At 42.6% G+C, this 21,961-nt stretch overlaps 1 protein-coding gene across 1 annotated transcript in view; it reads left to right on the top strand.

Annotated features, from left to right (window-relative positions):
• Positions 1-21,961, top strand: part of OGDHL (oxoglutarate dehydrogenase like) — a 260,916-nt gene that overhangs the window by 83,786 nt on the left and 155,169 nt on the right. The window contains exons 5-7 of the mRNA XM_030203286.1: positions 2,223-2,338; positions 9,704-9,858; positions 17,619-17,765. Of these exons, the coding sequence (XP_030059146.1) occupies positions 2,223-2,338; positions 9,704-9,858; positions 17,619-17,765 (418 nt within the window). The remainder of the gene's footprint in view (positions 1-2,222; positions 2,339-9,703; positions 9,859-17,618; positions 17,766-21,961) is intronic.

Here is a 21,961-nt window from a genome sequence, read left to right as displayed (position 1 = left end):
ATTTGGGTAATTCTTTTCTCATTGTGTGTTGAATCAATCCAAATAATTTATCATAGCTTGTTTTCTGAATTGAATTTTGTAATGCAAGTGTTATTGTGCCCTCTGGAATAGAAAACAGCAGTAAAGTATAGCATTATTCATCCATGAGGTACCTACTGTACCGTTCACTGCTTCGATAGCTTTCAGGCTTGCAGATGATATATAAAAAATGAAATATATTTAAGAAAGAAATTTAATAAATTAAACAATTTCAGTTATTGGTTTCATTGTTGCTAGCTTTGTTACAAGTGTTTATTTTTAATGGAGATCAGTCTCTTGTTAACTTTGTGATCAATATTCAGCCAATGATGGTGAATATTTGTTTTAAACGCTGACTGCCAATGGGCAGAATTAGGCTCTGATATTCAATGCCAGGCCATTTCTGGCCACTGGGAATGAATATTCAGGGCTGACTGGATAGGAGGAAGTCACCAGGATATTTGCCGGGCAGCTGTGTAAGACCCGGAAGATTTTTGTCTTCCTCCCTTCCTCCCCCTGGAAGTTTATTACCATCTTCCTCCCTTCCCCCAACATTATCTATTTCCCTCTGTCCCTGCCCAGGATCCTTTCTTCCTCCTGGACCTTCCAGTCCTGAAAGCACCCTCCCCCACAGGGCCCCACCTCCCTCCTGGACACCCCTGCACCCCCTTTAGGCCTCCCTCAGGTCTACCTGTATAATCCCTGTGGTCTAGTGAGCAAAGGGCAAGATAAATCGCACTTGCTGCTGCCCATTGGCAGCTACTGCTTCAAAATGGCTGCAGAGACCTCTAGCAGCAGTGTATCGGTACTTCGCTAGAACGGTGTGGCTGCTGCTAGAGGTCGTGGCAGCCGTTTTGAAGCAGGAGCCATGATGGGGAGGAGCAAGTGGGGATCACTCCTTTCATTTGTCCACTAGACAACCAGGGATTATACAGGTAGGCCTGGGAGGGGGGCCTAAAGGGGGTGCAGTGAGCGTCTGGGGGGAATGCTTTTTTGATTGGAGAGGTCTGGGAGAAGGTTAGGGTCCTATGTGGGGGGGGGGGGGGATGATTGGAGTGGGTCAGGTAACATTGGGGGGGGGGGGAGTCAGATTGTGTTTGGGGGTGGGGAGTTCAGTAGGGAGAGGAGCACATGGATTAACATCGGCCAGGACCCAGAAGTTATACAGGTGCTGACCTATATTCACTTCTGGCACCTGCATTGCCAACTGGGCAAAATTAGGACTGGTATTTGTGCAGTCCTACATGCCTGGTTAGCTATGCAGGCACCTGCACTAAATATTGCCAGTACCTGCATAATTCACAGAACCTCCCTAATTCTGCCCCCAAAAGTCCCATTCCTGCCCACTTTCAAAATGAGCCTCTCCTGCCAGCTAAATTGTTTTGAATATCGGGCTCTTTATTTATAATCTATTTATTTTTGTATTTGTCCATCTCTTCAATGTCTTCATAAGAACATAAATCATGCTGATTCAGAACAAGTCTATCAATCCAGGCATCCTTTCTCCAACAGTGGCCAGTCCAGGTCATAGGTATCCAGAAGATCCCAAAAAGTAAATTGGTTTCTCCTATCTGCTAGCTCCGCTACACCAAATGCTGCCTTTACATAGTCATGCCTTCATGAAGCAGGCATGGACATTGGCTTTCTGTAATAGAAATGTGTATGTGTAAGATACGAAAATATATACATATATATAGATAGATTCAGTACATCTATATATTTATATATAGAATGAATTTCCTTTTGATAGTAGGCTGGATGAAAAACAAATTGTCTAAACATTTGCTTAATGATCCAAATACCTCCTGAGCAAGCTATGACCGCAAGTGATTTTATATTAGGCTATAGCTGTGCACACTGTAGCATAAATGTGCAATATCCACTAGGTTGCAAGATAATGAATCTATAGATATATTTTTATGAACAGATTATTGATCACTTTTCTATGCAGATGCTTAGCACTTTTATGCACCATTAAATACAATGGGGACATTATTGTCTTTTTTTATCTATGTTTCATTTCTTCAGACTAATCTGATGATACTTCTCCCTGAAACTGCTAGTTCAAATGTCCCACTTAAACATAGTGAACTGTATCTCTGGATGTCAGCCTTCTTGCTATTTTACATTTTATTTTGTTACCCAATTATCTTTTACTTTGTTAACACAACTTTTTAAAACTTTTTCCTTTGACTTCTACATAGAACGTTATGGATTGCAAGAAGCTGATTTAGACAAAGTTTTCCGGCTACCTACAACCACTTTTATTGGAGGAGATGAGATTTCCCTTTCTTTACGAGAAATCATTCGACGATTGGAGGTTAGTGTGGCAATCCTTTATCTGTATATGATTCAGGTTGAATAAAACCCCATAGCGTCCGTCCTCATCTTCAGAAACAGAAATTGCAAGTGTCAGGATTCCTAATTAGTTGCTTGTGGCGTTATTAGTGTTCTTCCTTCTTGCCAGAATCATACATGAGAATATAAGGTTTGTTCATTTGTTTGCTCCCATTGTTTTATGTAATAACCAAACATTCCATTCCATTTAATCTTTCTGGTATTTTGGGGTAATTTTGTAAGGGGTCCTTTTACTAAAGCTTAGCATACGCTAATGGACATTAGCACACACTAACCCTCAGATTCTATAAATGGCACGCATATTTCCATGCTGTCCTGAGATGTGCGTACAACTAAATTGGTTAACAAGCCAATTAACACCAATAATTGGGTACTAACAATTATTGGGGTTAATTGGCAACAATTTGGATTTCACATGCATCTTGATAAGCGCTATTCTATAAAGATCCACGTGCCACTCTTATAGCATGCAACTCAGAAGGGGGCACGGCCATGGGGAGGGCATGGGTGAGTAAGGGGCATTCACTAAAGATGCATTTGGTATTGCTGAATACTGGGGATCTGCGCTTAAATTACACACCAAGATTTACATCAGGTTTCAGTTGGTGTAAATTCTCATGCCCAAAGTTTGGTGTGGAAATCGGCACTAAGCACTATTCTATAAATGGCACTCAACTCGGAATGCCTTTGGTGCCGTATTTTAAGCACCATTTATTGAATCTAGTCCTAAATGTTGTGTGTCGTATTTTATATCTATGGGCCATGAGGCACTTAGCGCACGCTAATGTCTGTTAGCATGCACTAAACTTTGATAAAAGCGCCCCTAAATGACTTGATTAAGAAGGCCTGCGGGTATATATGCAGAATTGATTATAAATAAACATTAAAAAAAAAAAAAAAAAGGTACAGAGAAGGGCGACAAAAATGATAAAGGGGAGGGATGTGATGACTTCCCTATAAGAAAATGCTAAGGAGGTTAGGGTTTTCAGCTTGGAGAAGAGATGACTGAGGGGGGAGATATGATAGAGGTCTACAAAATACTGAGTGGAGTGAAATAGATAGACGTGAATCACTTGTTTACGCTTTCCAAAAATACAAGGATTAGGGGGCACTCAATGAAGCTACTAAGTAGTAAATTCATTGACAGAGATTGTGGTAAAAGCAGTTAGCTTAGCAGGGTTTACAAAACTGTTTGGACAAGTTACTAAAAAAAAAAAAGTCCATAACCCATTATTAAAGATAATCCTCTGCTTATTTCTGGGATAAGCAGCTTAAAATCTGTTTTACTGTTTTGGGATCTTGCCAAGTGCTTGTGACCTAGATTAGCCGCTATTAGAAACAGGATAGTGGGCTTGATGGACCTTCCTTCCGTCCCAGTATACCAAGACTTATTTTCTTACCAATCAGCATTAAAGTACACGTCATAACATGGTGGCAAATGGTAGTTGTGTATGGAGGTGGAGTTTGGGCAGAATGTGGGCACAATTTGTAGTATGTGTGTAGATTATAAAATACACTAATCTACATACACATGTGAATAATCTAGGCATGGGCATTAAGATTGCACTAGGGCAGATGTGTTCACATATCAGTGATCAAACATTCTCATTATAGAAAACGTGGAGGGGCATTTCAATATGGCATCCAAGTCCAATTGTAGACATTTTGCTGAAAACATCTAAAGTTCCCATCCTGAACATAGCAATTTTCGAACCAGAAAGTCTACATTTTTTTTTATTTCGGGGAAAAAAAAGTGCTAGTGAAAAACGTACAATTCCAAGCAATAGAAATGGCTGTGTGGCACTCTTCCTAGTAATCTGGCCACATAGACATCCCAGCAGAGCAGATGGACAGCCTAGTGGTCAGTGCAATGGACTTCACATAAAGGGACCCAGGTACAAATCCCAGAATATTTCATGAGAAGTCATTATGCATGTAAATTGGCCTTTTATGTGTAGAAATGGTTTATAAAATTCAATTACCCTCCGTGTATCTTTCTTTGGAACTTGCTATTCTTGAATTCCATTTGTAGATGTTGATGTTATGTAGCAGGCTCAGTTGTTCTCATTCATGAGCCTGTCAAACTTCCCCAAACCTTGCATGTTACGCAGGAAAACGGTCCAAGAAATGAATATAAATCTACTTCAGGACAGTAAATGTTTCTGGGCCATCATGTCAGCTGACTGCTTTGCTGTATATAAAGAAACAAATCTAACAAGGAAACAGTAGAAAAAGAAAAAAAATGATATAAAAATGTTTTAATATATACTAATTCTAAAAACTAGTTTGGACTTGGGCCGTTTCTCCCACAGTACAGTTATAAAAAATACAATTATCAAAATAGCGGACCTCAAAGTTTCCTAGTGAGACAATTCCATCATGAATGATTGCTCCCACAAAGAGAGTGCCTGAACTATATTTGGAGCAGATTACTATCATTGGTCCATATATCCATTGCCCCAGGTACAGATAAGTACCTGTATATAATATGTAAGCCGCATTGAGCCTGCCACGAGTGGGAAAGCGCATTGTACAAATGTAATAAAAATAAATAAAAAATAAATTATTACTAAAAAGGGCAAAAAACTCCCGTTACAGAGAAAAATCATTTAAAAGGGTTTTTTTGAGAAACCAATGATTTTTCTCTGTAACGGGAGCTTTTTTCATTGGTTTGTTTTTTGCCCTTTTTAATATGGACCAATGATAGTAATCTGCTCCAAACATAGTTGAGGTGCTCTCTTTGTGGGAGCAATCATTCATGATGGAATTGTCTCACTAGGAAACTTTGAGGTCCGCTATTTTGATAATTGTAATTTTATAACTGTACTGTGGGAGAAACGGCCCAAGTTCAAATTGGTTTTTAAGTAGATTTGCATTAATTACCAGTTTGTTCCCTTATTGTATTATTTGTAAAATTAAAGTGTGTAATGAAGGGTCCCTTGTACTAAAGCTTAGCTCTCGCTAAACGGACATTAGCGTACGTTAAGTGCCATGAGATCCATAGGTATAAAATTGGATGTGCAGTATTTAGTGCATGCTAATGTCAGCACACACTAAGCTTGTTTGGAAATGAAAAATATTAAATAAACTTTAGACCATTATCAGTTGGAAAGTGAGCAATTTATTAAACAAAAACAAAAATAGTGCTAAGTCCAGAATCCTAAAACCAAAAGTTCCAATGTGGCTATGTTTTTGTGAGAGTCCTCTATTGGGGAAAATGTCAAACAATTTTTAACTACTAATTCGTTGAAGAGATGAATATTAAACCTGTTATCTCACTTACACACACCACTTTATATGAATGACATACATTTAAATATGGAACTTATATGAAAAAATAGGAGAAAAAAGCCTCAATGAACTCAAAGTACTATTCTTTACTCATTCTAGTCTTATCACAGGCATAAAAAAACCTTCTATAATTACAGGTCCTCCAAAACATTCCAGGTCCACATAAACATTTTATTAAATGTGCAAATTTATCTTAATAGAAGTCTTGAATTCATCCACTAGTCTTAGCACTGTTTGGGAGCCCATGTCTGATGGTGGCCAGCATTTCATTTAACTGCCTGAGGGAATCATGGACCACTGTAGAAAACACACACCAATGAATCTACTATAATAAAACTCACCCTCAACGTTCTGAGGACACTGACGTCAGTGAAGCCAAGCCCTGACTTCCTTCAAAAAGGTTCGAAGGTTCGTGGTGGTGAAGCCACCAAAATTGCTCCGGGCCCCGCCTTAGAGGGCGGAGCAATGGCAGAACAACGAAGGGGTTGGCAGGGAGGGAGGCAGGGGTGGGAAATCGCTCCGGGCCCCGCCCTCGCGTCAAACGTCATGACGTTGGGGGCGGAGCAATGGCAGAACAACGAAGGGGTTGGCCAGGGAGGGAGGGGGGTGTTGGCGGCGAAAACCTTGCTAGCGCCCGTTTCATTTGCTCTGAAACGGGCCTCTTTTACTAGTTTCTTAATATTTCCTTAAAAATGTGCACATGAAAAATGAAAATGGTATTCCTCCCCTCCCCACAACTACATAAATACTGCTCTATTAAGTGCTACCGTGATAAAAGGTGCTTAAAACATGGTGGCTAAAGCTGAAAAGATGCCAAACAGATGATTAATCTAATTTGATTAATCAGAAGCAAGATTAAAAAAAAAAAAACCCAAACTTGGCCAATCTCCATCATAACAAGAGCATTATAAAAATGTTTCCATTCTGTCTTTCCAATTAAACCAGCTGGTTCCATATATATATTTAAATTCAGTCAAAGATGGGGGAGTAGTGTGATCAACAAGACTCTTCCAGAAATCTGAGGAGACATGATGAAAAATAATACACTTTATTTACTATATTAGAGCTGTATTTGACACGGCACCATGTTTCGGCAATGGTGCCTGCCTCAGGAGTCTAAAAATCGCAATAAAAACTAATAAATACATGTATGTAAAAATGCATTCTCATAAAAGGCATGAACATTAAGGATGAAATAATGGTTCAAACACATATATACATATACATTTTGTGTAAAAAAACGTAAATGGAGAAGGAGTCAGAAAAGAGCCAATATAAGTTGCGATGTAAAACATAGGTTACAATGAAAATCAAATCATCCCATTAAAGGATATAAGATACAGAAAGATATATATAAAAGGCTGACCTGTATCTGCTTGTAACTTAATGATAAACACACTGTCAATTGCAAAACATCACAAAAGCTGAAAATATATGATGTGACTGAATGGTCTAAATAAAAACATCTTTCTTTATAGATTTGGATGTTTCTTTCCATTCGATTATCACTATTGGATGTCCTAATTTTGAGCCATATCTAGTCCCACCCAAAACACGCTTACAACATGGTCCCTTGCTATTTGGATAAACTGCAGTGTAGGATGTCCAAATTCTGCTGTTCCAAAATTGAAATTTGGACATTTTTGACAAATGGACATTTTTTTTGCCATTTTGAGACATCCATGTGCTTTGAAATTGAGCCCTATAAAGTAATAATTAGCATGCCGCTGTTAAATCTAAGAGACTTGAAAAAGAAATTTAGATTTACCTATTAGGAAGTTTCATATGCAATTTTCCACTCTTTTACATGACAACAAACAGCCGTAAACCCAATGGTGGCAACAGGATTCCAATTGACTAATAATGCCTTTAAAATATATGTACATATATTAAGAGGTGGTAGGCTATAGTTCCCTATACATAAAAATGAAATAGAAAGCTTAGGGCTCTGTTTACTAATGTGCGCTAGCGTTTTTAGTGCACGTTAAATGCTAGAGTCGCCAATATGTTCCTCTGGGCGACTTAAGCATTTAGCATGTGGTAATCAGCGCGCACTAAAAATGCTAGCGCACCCTTAGTGTGGCTTAGTAAACAGGGCCCTTAGTTAATATGTCACTGTTTGGATCTACAAAATAGTTCCAGTTACAGCAATATTAAATTTTAAATGGTTTCACTTGTTACACCTGTGGTATAGTTAAAGGTTAGAGCTGCATATTTATCCACAATCAAAATCATCTCTTCCAATATAAAATTACATTAAAAACCATAGGACATGCAGCAATTGATGAAAAATTATAAATATATATCTCGGTGCTAACTGACCTCACATAGATCAAAGAAATCAATCAGCTTTACTCACTAGTGTTATCTAGAACTAGTGCACTGGTGTTGATTGGGAGAAGCAGCTTCCCTGGTGCATTTGAGATATCAGGTGCCTTTGGTCCAGGATGTCAGGTACTCAAGGCAGACAGAGACTCAGATATCTCCAACTGAGTACTTTCATGAGACAGAATCAGAATCTTCTTGAAGGAGGAGTCCAGTGATATCCTATTGGATCCCTCCCTACCACATAAGAGATATAAATCTCCCCCAGAGGAGCTCTTGTTAGCTAAAGCGGTTCCATTTTCTTTAGAGATGGAGGAGGGACCCAGAGCATAAGCATTGGACATCCTCCAATTCTCTTTAACCCCCCCCCCCCCACCACCACCAGGAAGATGCTTTGTTTATCTGTTCATTCATAAAGGTCCCAATGGCCCAATGAAATTTAAGCCGACCGTTAAAAGCAAAATCAATTGATTCAGCAAAGAGAACCATATTAAAATTGGAAAACAAAACCCCCCAACAATAATTAAATGCAGAAAATTTAAAAGAAATACATTTAATAATTCTTTCTATACACTCTATAAGTTGGTTAGAATTTCATCTGAACTTTTAGAAAGTACTTTTGATTTCACAGACAATTACAGCAGAGTAATTCATTTGATATATTTTTAAAGTTTTTGGATTTCAATTTTTGTTTTTTATATTTTTAATGTGATCTTTTATGCTGAATCAATTGTTTTTGGCTTTTATAGTTGACTTAAAATTCATCTGACCATTGGGTACCTTTTTGAATGAATAGACAATGAAAGCAGAGCAAGTCGATTTTATGTTTATGATCTTTTATAATTTATTTTGGCTTATATCTTCACATTTTTTATACATGTGTATTATAGTAGTCTAAAATGTTTATTTAGATATTCTAATGTAATTTAATTTTATGTATTGTATTTCATTATATTTGTATTAATTGCTTACTGAGTTTGTTTTATTTTTTATTTATTTATATAGTCTGTCTACCCCTGATACAGTCCATGTTTGTAGCCATGTTGAGTCTTTTAATTTGATTGGGTCCTGGTGATTATTTTATTTATGTATGTGTAATTAATTTATATTTGTGATCTTATAATTTTGTGCTTGGTGTGCTCTGTTCTTTGCTTGTGGATGTACTACCAGGACAGGGTTGGGAAATGCAGCTCTAGAACATCCTTTCTCACCACAAATTCATTTCTTCTCAGTGTTCCTTTCCTTACAATAAAATAATAAGAATGGATATATCTTAATCCAGTAGCAATGAGGCAGAGAGTAAAACTGTCTCTTGAAGTTTATTCATGTTCATTTATAACTTGATATCCCACCTATTGGAGGCTGTCTAGGTGGCTTACAGTATAATAAAGAAATAAAAACAGACATATCAACAAAATTGAGGAAAGGAAATGGAATCATGATAGAAAAGAGGAGTAAAGTGATTGCAGTTGCTTTGTCTAGAGATTACAGTGGCTTGTCTAGAGATTTCATCACCAGTGTGTTTGGTTCAGTGAAATGTTTGCTAAATGAGTTTTCTTTTGGATACAGTATATAGCACATAAGCTGTTGCAAGCTGGGTATTATTTCATTAGGGTATTATTTCATTAGGAAAGATCAGCTGTCTTCTCCCATTTCCCATAGTTTCCTGTGCAGTGCTTAATTATTGTTTGTCTTTTGGTTTGCTTTGTAGAACTCTTACTGCCAGCACATAGGCCTTGAGTTTATGTTTATCAATGACTTGGAGCAGTGTCAGTGGATTCGGCAGAAGTTTGAGACCCCTGGAATCATACATTTCACAAATGAGCAAAAACGAACACTTTTGGCTAGATTGGTGCGTTCTACCAGGTACGATGGTGCCTAGTTAAGAAACAAAACTGTAAATGAAAACATTTGAAAAACTTAAGAGAAATTGTACCTAGTTTAAATGCAAACTGCTAATATATGAAACATCTGCATACACTAAAGGATTAGTATTATCCAAGGACAAGGACAAGAATATTAATATCCTCACATGTTGGTGATGTCATTTGACGGAGCCCTGGCCAGTAGGCCTCAAGCACCCAATCATGTATCTTTCATCAAGTCGTTTTCATTTTACTGTGGCTGTTTTTCTGAATATGCCTCAGAAAAATATTCCCTGTGGTTTTAAGAAGCATTCCCAGTGTATTAGGACTGTATCTATAATGAATACCCACTCGTGGTTCCTCAGGTGCCTGGAGACCTGATCATGATCCCTCTTATTGTGTTGTATCTTCAGTGTAGGTACATTGCCAAACCTCAGATCTTGGGGGGGGGGGGGGGGGTGGGGGGGGCTGAGCATAAATTAATGGGGGGGGGGGGGGGGTTACAACATTATGCCCCACCCTGCTGTCACTTTTTGACCACCACCTGTGACCCCCACATATCTGAGCTAGCAGGGGTCTTCAAGCCCCGCCAGTGGAAGCACTCCTCCACCCACATCCTGCATGTTCCTTGATCAGCTGCGCTGTGCCACACCAAGCTTCCCCCCTCCTATCCAGTGTATGCTTGGTTTCCACAAAACTGAGCATGCTCAGGAGATGCCTGCCCTGCTATGCAAGCTCAGTTTCATGAAAACTGAGCATGCATGGGGGTTTGGAGACCTGGCATGATGTGGCTGCCTATGGAACATGCAAGCCATGGGTGAAGGAGTGCTTCTATTGTCGGGGCTAGGGGACCCCCACCAGCCAGGTTCTGAACCTTAGTTGGGAGTGGATCTAGGCCCCCAGGGCCCCCCATGGCTAAGCCCCTGGTTTAAAGATGATAAAGAGAGGGATTTGTGGTTGTGAGAAGCAGTGCAAATTAATTTTTGACACCAATAAGTCTGGTCCATCGACATAGCTCCCAGAGCTACATCAAACCCTGAGGACGCATCAAGAGTATCTTGATCACCTTGATTTCAAGCATTGATAGAAGCCATTGGGATTGGTTATCATCTGTTCCCTCCCGATGAAGAGGAAAGATTCATCCTTGTTTTCAACAGACATCAGTTAGAGGCTGGGGTGCACTGGCGTCGGGCCCTTTGGAGCACAGTGCTGAGAGCACCAAAGCCTTGAGATTATTGGGGTCCTTGAAGTGCTCCTCACGTGAAGACTGCTTATCTTTTGTCATATCAGAGGGATTGCGCCAGCCTCCATGGAGCCGAGACCTAGCTCCAAATACATCCCAGGTGACCCAGCAGGACATGGCCACTCTGACAGTGATGCCCCTGTCTTTGTCAATGGCAGGGTTTAAGAAGCAGCTCATGATGAAGTTTGAGGATGGAGGGATTCTCTTATAGATGTGAGGCTGCTGCTTCAGCGGTATCAGTGCTGAGGCTTGATGCAACCTAACTGGTGCTCAAGACCCATTGACTACCTGCAGGAGAAGCATCAACACCAAGACATCAAAAGGTTTTAGAGTCAATGCTAACTATACCAGTGTCAATCTCCAGTCCATTGGGAGAGGAAGCTTCCCCATTGCATCGGAAATCCTCAGTGCCTCAATTCTTGTGACCTAGGCCTGACCAAGATGTCAGTCATTCAAGGCAGGCAGAGACTCAGACATCTTCAACTGCATACTTTTATGAGTCAGAATCAGAGTGTTTTGGGCATCTGAAGAAGAGCCATGGATCTTTTCAGAGGAGGAATCTACTGGTTTCCCATCATATCCCTCCCTACCACACAGGAGACATAAATCTCCCCCAGAGGAGCTCTTGTTTATTGAGGGCTTCTTTTACAAAGCCAAGCTAGTGATTTCCACATGGCAAATGAGAGGAAGCCCATAGGAATTGAATGGGCTTCCTCTCATTTGATGCACTGAGAATTGGTAGCGTGGCTTTGTAAAAGAGGCCATGGTTTATTAGGGAGATGGCTAAGGTTGTCCCATTTTCTTTAGAGATGGAGAAAGAACCCAGAGCAGAAACATTAGTCACCCTCCAATTTCTTGATTCCCTTTAAGGAAGCTGTAATGCTACCCATTCACTGAATCCTAATGACGTACAGATGAGAATGTGGGAGACTCCACTCTCATTAACCTCTTGCTAATAAGAAGGTTGACTCTACATATAGAATTCAAAATGTTTTCTCATCATTTCATGGTGGTTGAATCCATTCTCAAAAGAGCCAGGAGTATAAAGACTCACTCTTCAGTGTCCCCAGGAAGAGAGACAAGATCCTTGGAGTCTTTTAAGAAAAAAATTCTTTCTGAATGCTATGCTCTCATCCTGCATGGAATCCTACATGGGGAGTAATTCTATAATTAACACCACAATTTAGGTGCCTGTATGTATTGTGCTGAGCCATATAAATATCCAGTGTACTTGAATGTAACTCACCTTGAGCTACTACTGAAAAAGGTGTGAGCAAAATGGAAAAAAAAGGGTATCTGAATGCCCAGATGCCTTTATAGAATACTAGAGTAAATCGGCATCTGTGCACCTGAGAATATAAGAACATAAGAATAGCCATACTGGGTCAGACTGATGGCCCATCTAGCCCAGTATCTATGGTTTATGGTTTGTTAAATTTGATATACTGTCTGTCATTACAAAAAATAGCGAGGCAGTTTACAATAAAACCAATCAGAGATGGCTTCCAACACTGGCCAGTCCAGGTCATGAGTACCTACATTTAGACGTTCCCACTAATGCCATTTCAGTAGCAGGCTGTAAATGCATGTGCCTAAATGCAACCCTTTAGCTCATAACCTACAGTATTCTGTAAGTTAAACACATAAGTGGGAGCGCCACCTATGCCCTGCCAATGCTCTGTTCACATGTATGTCTTGTTGCATTTATGCCCTAAGTGAGTTGCGTATGTCAGTTGTAGAAACTGCTTAGCGCCCAACAAGCACTTATGCAGATAAGTGTACATTTTGTGTTTAAGTTCTAGTATTCTATGCAAATGGTGCTTACATTTAGGTGCTAAAATTATAAAATGTGGAGGACAGTGTGCAGTGTAGTAGAGTTTGCTGACATTCTTCCTGAGGAGGAAGTTGATGAACTCCAGGAGCTAGGGAGGAGAGCTAGGGAAAGGAGTGTGGAAAATACATGGTCCTTGTGTTCTATGATATTTTTGATACAACATGGAGAGCTTCTGGAGTGCTGGTTGGCCCCTGCAGAATTACACGTTGGCAGGCCTCAAGCCTATTGTGCAGAAGAATCTTGCTGACATGCTAATCTGCAGAGAGAATCTCTTTGGAGATGAGGTGTTGGAGGCTGTTACCCTCATCGAGCAGTACACAGAAACTCTTAAGACCTTCTTCAGGCTCACTTCTGAAAAAAACTGCATTGGCTCCCAATTAAAGAACGTATTACTTTCAAAATCTGCACCCTTGTCCACAAAATTATCCATGGCAAAGTCCCAGGATACATGACTGACCTCATAGATCTACCAACCAGAAATAGAACTGGATCATCACGAACATACGTAAACCTCCACTACCCAAATTGCAAAGGACTGAAATACAAAGCTAAATAGTAGTAGTAGTAGTAGTAAAGCAACCTATGCATCCACTTCTCCTATATAAGCACACAACTATGGAACGCACTGCCAAAAGCTGTGAAAACAATCTATGACCATGTAAATAAACATCAGGAAATCACTAAACCAACCTGTTCAAAAAGGCTTACCCTACCGACCCAAAATAAATGATTAGACTCGGCAACATAGCAAAACCAATGATCGTACTGAACAATATACAACCTTCCCGCTTTTCGCCCCCCCATTGGTGCCTGAAACGCACCTACCTTACTCGACCACAACATAACCTTGTATTTGTTTCTCTGTACCGGACTTGGTGAACGCCTTTACGGTACTTTGTAAGCCATATTGAGCCTGAAAATAGGTGGGAAAATGTGGGATACAAATGTAATAAATAAGTAGCCTCCTTTTCTAGGAGGTTTTATAGCAGAGGGCATTGGAAATCCTACTAATCTCCATAGGCGTAAGTATCCTCCTCCTCTCTCGCTCCTCCCAAACAACTGAAAGATCTCACTCTTACACAACACAGGTGAGGGCCCAGAAGCCCAGCCAATTCCACAATCAAAACCAGAGGTCCAGCAGAGCATATCTTCAATCCCCATAACCATCCTGGACAACCTTCTGGTAAGAGGGAAGCTGGAATTTTTTGCAACAAGATGTAACGTGGAGGGGCATAATCGAAAGGGACGCCCAAGTTTTGCTGAGGACGTCCTCGCAAAACGTCCTGATGGAGCGGCGGGGAAACCCGTATTATCGAAACAAGATGGAAGTCCATATTTCGTTTTGATAATACGGTCGGGGACGCCCAAATCTTGAAAATTAGGTCTTCCCTATACTTGGTCATTTCTGATTTTCTGTGATAATGGAAACCAAGGATGCCCATCTCAGAAACGACCAAATGCAAGCCCTTTGGTCGTGGGAGGAGCCAGCATTCGTAGTGCACTGGTCCCCCTCACATGCCAGGACACCAACTGGGCACCCTAGGGGGCACTGCAGTGGACTTCATAAATGCTTCCAGGTACATAGCTCCCTTAACTTGTGTGCTGAGCCCCCCAACCCCCCCCCCCCGAACACCCACTACCCACAACTGTACACCACTACAATAGACCTTACGGGTGAAGGGGGGCACCTAGATGTGGGTACAGTGGGTTTATAGTGGGTTTTGGAGGGCTCACATTTACCACTACAAGTGTAACAGGTGGGGGGATGGGCCTGGATTGCTTGCCTGAAGTGCACTGCACCCACTAAAAGTGCTCCAGGGACCTGCATACTGCTGTGATGGACCTGAGTATGACATTTGAGGCTGGCATAGAGGCTGGCACAAAATATTTTTAAAGATGTTTTTTGAGGGTTGGAGGGGGTTAGTGACCACTGGGGGAGTAAGGGGAGGTCATCCCTGATTCTCTCTGGTGGCCATCTGGTCAGTTCGGGCACCTTTTTGTGCCTGTGTCGTAAGAAAAACAGGACCAGGTAAAGTTGTCCAAGGGATGCCCTTCTTTTTCCATTATGGGTTGAGGATATCCATGTGTTAGGTAAGCCCAAGTTCTGCCTTCGCTACGCCTCCGACATGCCCCTATGAACTTTGGTCGTCCCCGCGACGGAAAGCAGTTGGGGACGCCCAAAATCGGCTTTCGATTATACCGATTTGGGTGACCCTGTGAGAAGGACGCCCATCTTCCGATTTGTGTCTAAAGATGGACATCCTTCTCTTTCAGAAATGAGCTTGATAGTAACATAGTAGATGATGGTCCATCCAGTCTGCCCAATAAGATAAACTCATTGGCATAACAACATATGGCTCCTTATAACCTCACACCAGTGAATTCTGAAAATTGTCTATGAAGTTTACCATCTGCAATTAGAAAATACTCCTCCAATTTGCCCACTGAGAGCATCAAAATTAGCATCAGGAACTTTATTCCCTCTTATTGGCCAATTCTGTCGAACCTATTCCACTGTGGGAAAGAAGAAAGAGATTTTTTTCTGAGTAGTTCCTGGTGGTGGTGGTGGTGGGGGGGGGGGGGGGGGGGGGCAGCGAGGATCTTGTCCTATCCTACAGCTAAGGGCTCTGAATAAGTATTTGTTCAAGCAAAAGTTCAGGATAGTTTTCTTAGGCTCCATCATTCCCATTGTACAAAAAGGTGATTGGTTATGCTGTCTGGACTTGAAGGACGCTTATACTCACATACAAATACATCCGTGTTACAGGAAGTATCTGAGATTCATAGCACAGAAACACCACTTCTAGTACCGGGTACAAAACCTTTGATGTATCATCCAAGCCAGAAATATTCTCAAAGTGTCTATACACATGTTTTCCCTACATAGATGATTGGTTGGTCAAGAACACATCAGAGAAAGGGGCAAAAGAATTAATGTGTGTGACCTTTTGGGTACTAGGGTTCATCATAAACTATCCCAAGTCACAGTACAGTCCATCACAGAAATTGGAATTCATAGGAGCCCTGCTAGACATGACTGGTATGTCTGCATTTTTTCTGCAGTACCAGATCAGCACGTCAAATGTAAAGGATACTGGGCCACTTGACCTCCATAGTTTATGTAACTCCCATGGTGTGCTGAAATTTGAGACAGGCTCAATGGGCCCTACCTACCCAGTGGTTACAAGCTACAGGGAATTTTCTGGACATCATTTCTGTCACAACCCTACTCCAGGATTCACTGATCTGATGGATGGTTCATTCCAATCTGGCAAAAGGAATCTCCTTCCAAATTCCTAGAATTCTAAAGGTCTTCATGACAGATATGTCCAACTAGGACTGGGGAGCTTATATAAATGGGCTCTACATACAGGGTCTCTAGTCTGCTCAGAAAAGCATCATAAGATGAACTTCATAGAGCTAAGAACAATCTGGAATGCTCTAAAGGCTTGCAGAGATCAGTTATCACATCATATCATTCTAATTCAGACAGACAAACCAGGTGGTAGCGTATTTAAACTAGGTGCATCGGTGGCGTATGCATTCCCCTACCTACCCGACCCGGCTCCCCCTACCTTAAAATCCTCTTGGCTTTGGTCTTCACCCAGGCAGTGGCACTCATAGGCTGCCTGCGGCCTGCTCCAGGACTTCCTCCCTGAACCGTCCTTCCCTTCACAAAACAGGAAGTTGCTTCAGAAGGGGTGGGATGGTTCTGGGAGGAAGTCCTGGAGCAGGCCGCAGGCAGCTTATGAGTGCTGCTTCTACTGTCTGGGTGAAGGCTAAAGCTGAGAAGCTTTTAAGGTGAGGGTGGTGGGGGGAGATGCACTCCCTGCAAAAAGTTCTCTGCTACACTACTGCAACCAAGTTGCAATGAATTACATCAACAAGCAGGAAGGTATGGGCTCCTACCTCTTCTGTCACGAAACAGAATGCGGTAGTAGGCCATTTATTGTATTTATTTCCAAAAACTTAATATACTGCCAGTTGTATTTCCAGTGTAATATCCCAAATATTACAGAGAAAAATGAAAGAAGAAAGAGAAAAAAAAGAAAAAGATATAGGAGAAAAGGAAAAGAGGGTAGAGCAAGAGAAATAAATGGAGGCATGCTAGGGTAGGGAGAAAAAAAAGGAGGCAGGAATAGATACAGGTTCTGGAATTGATAAGACTAGGGAAGGGAACATGGAGGTGAAGGTCACTTGAAATGCCCATAAGTGTGCTGAAATAGTCAAGTCTTTGTCTTAAATTTTGGAAATGAGGGTTTTAGTATGATTCTATAAGAAATTGTGGTCTGGCATAAGGCCAAGTCATGTGAATGAAATGTTAAGTCACAGACAGAAAAGAGGAGGAAGAACAAGAAGGGCCTGTTATAGTGAATGAAGTGTTTGATGGGGTATAAGGAGTTAGGAAATTTGAGAGACAGAGGAAGAAGGAGTGAGGCCTTTGTGAACTGGAGTGAAAAGTTTAAACTTGATGTATGCTTACATTTTCAGCATTCACAGTTGGATGCATAGCCTGGCTGAAATACAAATAAAGTTATATGGATAAACTATCAGTATAACTTTATGCATGTGAGCAGCTGAATATTTACCTTCCTGTCTCTATTCTATTGGAAAATCATTTGTTCAGCTGGAAGTGCTGATTGTGTATGAGACTACTTACTGTGTCGCTCTATCTTTTAACAAGGTTTGAAGATTTCCTTGCTCGTAAGTGGTCATCAGAGAAACGATTTGGCTTAGAAGGATGTGAAGTGATGATTCCTGCTTTGAAGACCATCCTTGATAAATCTAGTGAAGTAGGAGTGGAATATGCAATACTGGGGATGCCACACAGGTACTGCAGAGGTCTCAATAAATGATATCTCTACTATAATAAAAGGCACCTTCAACGTTCTGAAGCTGACTCTGTGGCTTCAAGTGAAGGGTTCGTTAGGATCGTTAGGTTCGTTGCTCTGTCACCATCTCTCTCAGCCCCGCCTTCGCGCCTCTGATAGGTCCGCCGCCCTCAACGTCATCACGTTTTGACATCGAGGGCGGCGGACCTATCAGAGGCACGAGGGCTGGGCCGACAGAGATGGTTACAGAGCGAACATGAAGAAAAAAAAAACCCTTCACTTCAGCCACGGAGTCAGCTTCACCACGTTGCAGGTGGGTGCCTGGAAGGGAGGGAAAGAGAGGGGGCAACTACCCTGGAACAGGGAGGGAAGGAGAGAGGGGGGCAACAATGCTGGAACTAACTTGGAGGGGGGCCAGACTGACACGGAAACTGGGAGGGAGGGGGAGAGGTGGGGGGAAACGACCCTGGAACAGGGTGGGTGGGTGGGAGGGAGGGACAGCGGACCCTGGAACTTGGAGGGGGTCCAGGCGGACTCAGAAACTGGGATGGAGGGAGGGAGGGGGGACCCAGAAACTGGGGGAGAGGGGGGGAAACGATCCTGGAACTGGGCGATGGGAGGGAGGGAGAGCGGACACTGGACCTTGCAGGGGGGGTGGACCCTAAAATTGGGAGGGAGGGGGCCCCTGGCACACACTCTCATTCTCACACACACACACACACACTCTCTCGCACACATTCACTCTCGCTCTGTCACACTCACACATTCACTCTTGCTGTATCACACACTCACTCTCACACACAGTGGCGTACCAAGGGGGGGGGGGTGGTCTGCCCCGGGTGTATGGTGCTGGGGGGGGGGGGGGGGTGCCGCGCGCCTGTTGGCTGAGTCCGTTCGTTCCCTCCCTGCTGCTCCCTCTGTGCGGAACAGGTTACTTCCTGTTCTGGGGCAGAGGGAGCAGCAGGGAGGGAACGAGCGGACTCAGCCAACAGGCACGTGGCACCCCCCCCAGCAGGTAAAAATGCACCCCGGGGGGGGGGGGGGGAGAGAGGGTGTAATTTTGCTGGTGGGGGAGGGGGCTGCGCTGCACCCGGGGGGGGGGGGGGGGGCGCATCGGCGATCCGCCCCGGTTGTCAGGCAGCCTAGGAATGCCACTGCTCACACACACTCTGTAAAACACACACACTCCGAGGAAAACCTTGCTAGCGCCTGTTTCATTCCTGTCAGAAACGGGCCTTTTTTCCTAGTATTGATATAACCTTTAAGACAATAGTTTGAAAATGGTTTTTGTGTCCCGGTCCCGGTTCGGGAGAATTGAGCATGTCATCCTGGATAGATGACCATATCAAAAGAATTGGGTAGCTCTGGGTACAGGTGAATTCTCCGAGGACAAGCAGGCCTCTGTATTCTCACACATAGGTAACATGATCCTGTGTTGCCCAGTCTGGAGCTTATAACAAACTAGTAAGAGCTTTGTGGAGTGTGAGACATGCTCCACTGCGCCTGCATGAGTGCCTTCCCGCCTGCTGTGAGAGCATGATTACTGCATTTCTTTTTTTACCGTGGTGAGGAGTGTTTGCGTTTTGCTTCTCATCACAGCTTGGTCCAAAAGCGCTTTTTTGTTGCCTTTGCGGTGTTTTTCTGTCATGTTTTTGTGTCCCCGTGTTTGTGTTCCCTTTCTACCTTTTGTTTTAGTTTCTTTTTTCCCATTTTTAAGTTTCCTTTATTTTCCATGTCATCAGGCTGCGTTTAGGCCTTGACTTTGGCTGTGTTCTTCCAATCTATTTTCTCTGGTGCCTTGCCCCTTCTTGTGGCACCATGAAGTTGTTTGATTTGGCTGCAGAAGTTTTTCCTTCCACTCAAGTTCCCAGTGGCTATAAGCACTGTACCCATTGCAGTCTAACCACCTGTGGCAAGGACACCCATTCTTGGTGTCTTCAGTGTCTAGGGCCTTCTGTGTCCTGTGTCTTCATATGAAGAAAAGGACCCAGTTGGCCAGAGAGGCTCAACTGGCAGAGAGGATTGGAGCCTGGTCTGATTTCTTGGCAATAGCATCAACGTTGGTGGTGTCGACATTGACATCGGGGGTTGCATCGGGAGCATCCGTACGTGTGGCTGCTAGACCCATCAACACTTGGAGCAGTTGTGCATCGAGTGGGTCTCCACTTGCTTTGACTCCGACTGCTGTGCAGGGCCGCCGGGACTGGCCTGCGTTGGACTTGACACCGAGGCGACATGGGGGACGGGTCTTCTGTATGCGCATCCTACCATACTTCTTGTGGGGAAGACTTTTGTTAAAACTTGAGCAAGACCACAGGACCATGATTCTGTTCGCTGCTTACTTGTCTAGACAGTTCTGGTTCTCTCTTCTTCTGGAGTTATCCTCTGAAGAACTGAGAGGATTGGAGTGTTTTCCAACCCTCATCACGCAGAATGAGGGGTCTCTTCTTCATCCCGTCCTCCGGTCTCTGACTCTCATAGCCTGGATATTGAAAGCCTAGAATTTGCTTCCTTGGGTCTGACAGAGGGTGATTCCTGGGTCTTTCTGGCTTCCAGGAAAGATTCCACTGTGTTAATCTTTTAAGTGGAGGATGTTTGTCATCTAGTGTGAAGGCAAGGCCCTAGATCCCATTTCTTGTCCTACACACACCCTGCTTGAATACCTTCTACACCTTCCTGAGTCTGATCTTAAGACCAACTCCATAAGGGTTCACCTCAGTGCGATTAGTGCTTATCATCAATATGTAGAGGGTAAGCCCATCTCTGGACAGCCTCTAGTTAGCTTCATAAGAGGTTTGCTGTTGACAAAGCCCCCTGTCAAACCTCCACCTGTGTCATGGGACCCCATCGTCGTTCTCTCCCCCATCTGATGAAAGCTCCTTTTGAGCCACTGGATTTCTGCCATCTGAAGTACTTGACCTGGAAGGTCATTTTCTTGGTGGCTGTACTTCAGCTCAAAGAGTCAGTGAAGTGATCTTCAGGTCTTACTAGTGGGTGTTCCTTAAATAAAATTTCATCACAACAGAGTAGTCCTCTGCATGCACCCCAAGTTCCTGCCTAAGGTGGTGTTGGAGTTCATTGTCTTGCCAACATTCTTTTCCCGGCCTCATGCCCATCCTGGTGAGAACGCCTTGCACACCATGGGCTGCATGAAGCGGACTAAGCTCCATAGACAGTCCAAACAAATTTTTGTTTCTTTTAATCCCAACAGGATGGGGGTTGCCTTCAGGAAATGCACGATCTCTAATTGGCTGTCAGATTGTATTTCTTTCACTTATGCCCAGGCTGGGCTGACTCTTGAGGGTCATGTCATGGCTCACAATGTCAGATCCATGGCTGCGTCAGCTAGCCCACTTGCGGTCAGCCTCCGTTGAAGAAATTTGCCAGGTTGCAGCATGGTCTTTTGCATCACACTAGTGCCTTGAGCAGGATACCCGACGCAACCAGTTTGGGCTGACAGTATTCCAGAATCTGTTTGGGGTGTAGAATCCAATTCCACTCCCCTAGGTCCGTTTTCTTCTGTTCCAGGCTGCACTTTCACTTAGTTTGTATATAGTTTCAGTTTAATCTCATTAATTAGGTGAAAACATAAAAGATTACCAAAACCTACAGTGGACTTTGATCCTGGGGAACTGGGTTTGATTCTGTTTTTTCATTGGTTTTTGGGTATTTCCACTCCTCCTAGTACAGTGGTCCGGCCACTATTTATCTAGGAAAGACTAGATTACCCTAAGGCTGCAATAGTATATTACTTTTATATTTCTTTGACTCCTTAATTCCCCCAGAGCAGTGCACTTGCTCTGAATAAACAAGAAGACCTTAAACAAGATGTAATTATGAGAAAGCAGCTCTCTTTTATTTTTCTACTTACCAAAAGCAAATGGTACAAGATCAGTTATATGAACATCAGTTGTACAAGCATATCAGCATTTCTCAAATGGGAGATCCGACAGCGAAACAAGCAGGTCTCACAAGTACAAGATTCTCTATAAGACTATTCAGCTGTCAGTCTTAAATACTCTTTCCATTACATTGTTATTTATTAATTTCAATTATAGCAAATATGCCAGCATTTCTTAGTTTCAACCGCAATTTCATTACTGACCACAGGTTTCGGTCCACCCCCTCTACACTTCTGCTTTCCTCTGCAACTGGCCCACTGTTTTCTATCATTTACAGACAATATTAACCGCAA

Source organism: Microcaecilia unicolor, chromosome 5, assembly GCF_901765095.1.
Source record: "Microcaecilia unicolor chromosome 5, aMicUni1.1, whole genome shotgun sequence".
Classification (NCBI taxonomy): Eukaryota; Metazoa; Chordata; class Amphibia; order Gymnophiona; family Siphonopidae; genus Microcaecilia; species Microcaecilia unicolor.
The sequence above is the reverse complement of the archived record's forward strand: the minus strand, read 5'-3'. Positions and strand labels throughout refer to the sequence as shown.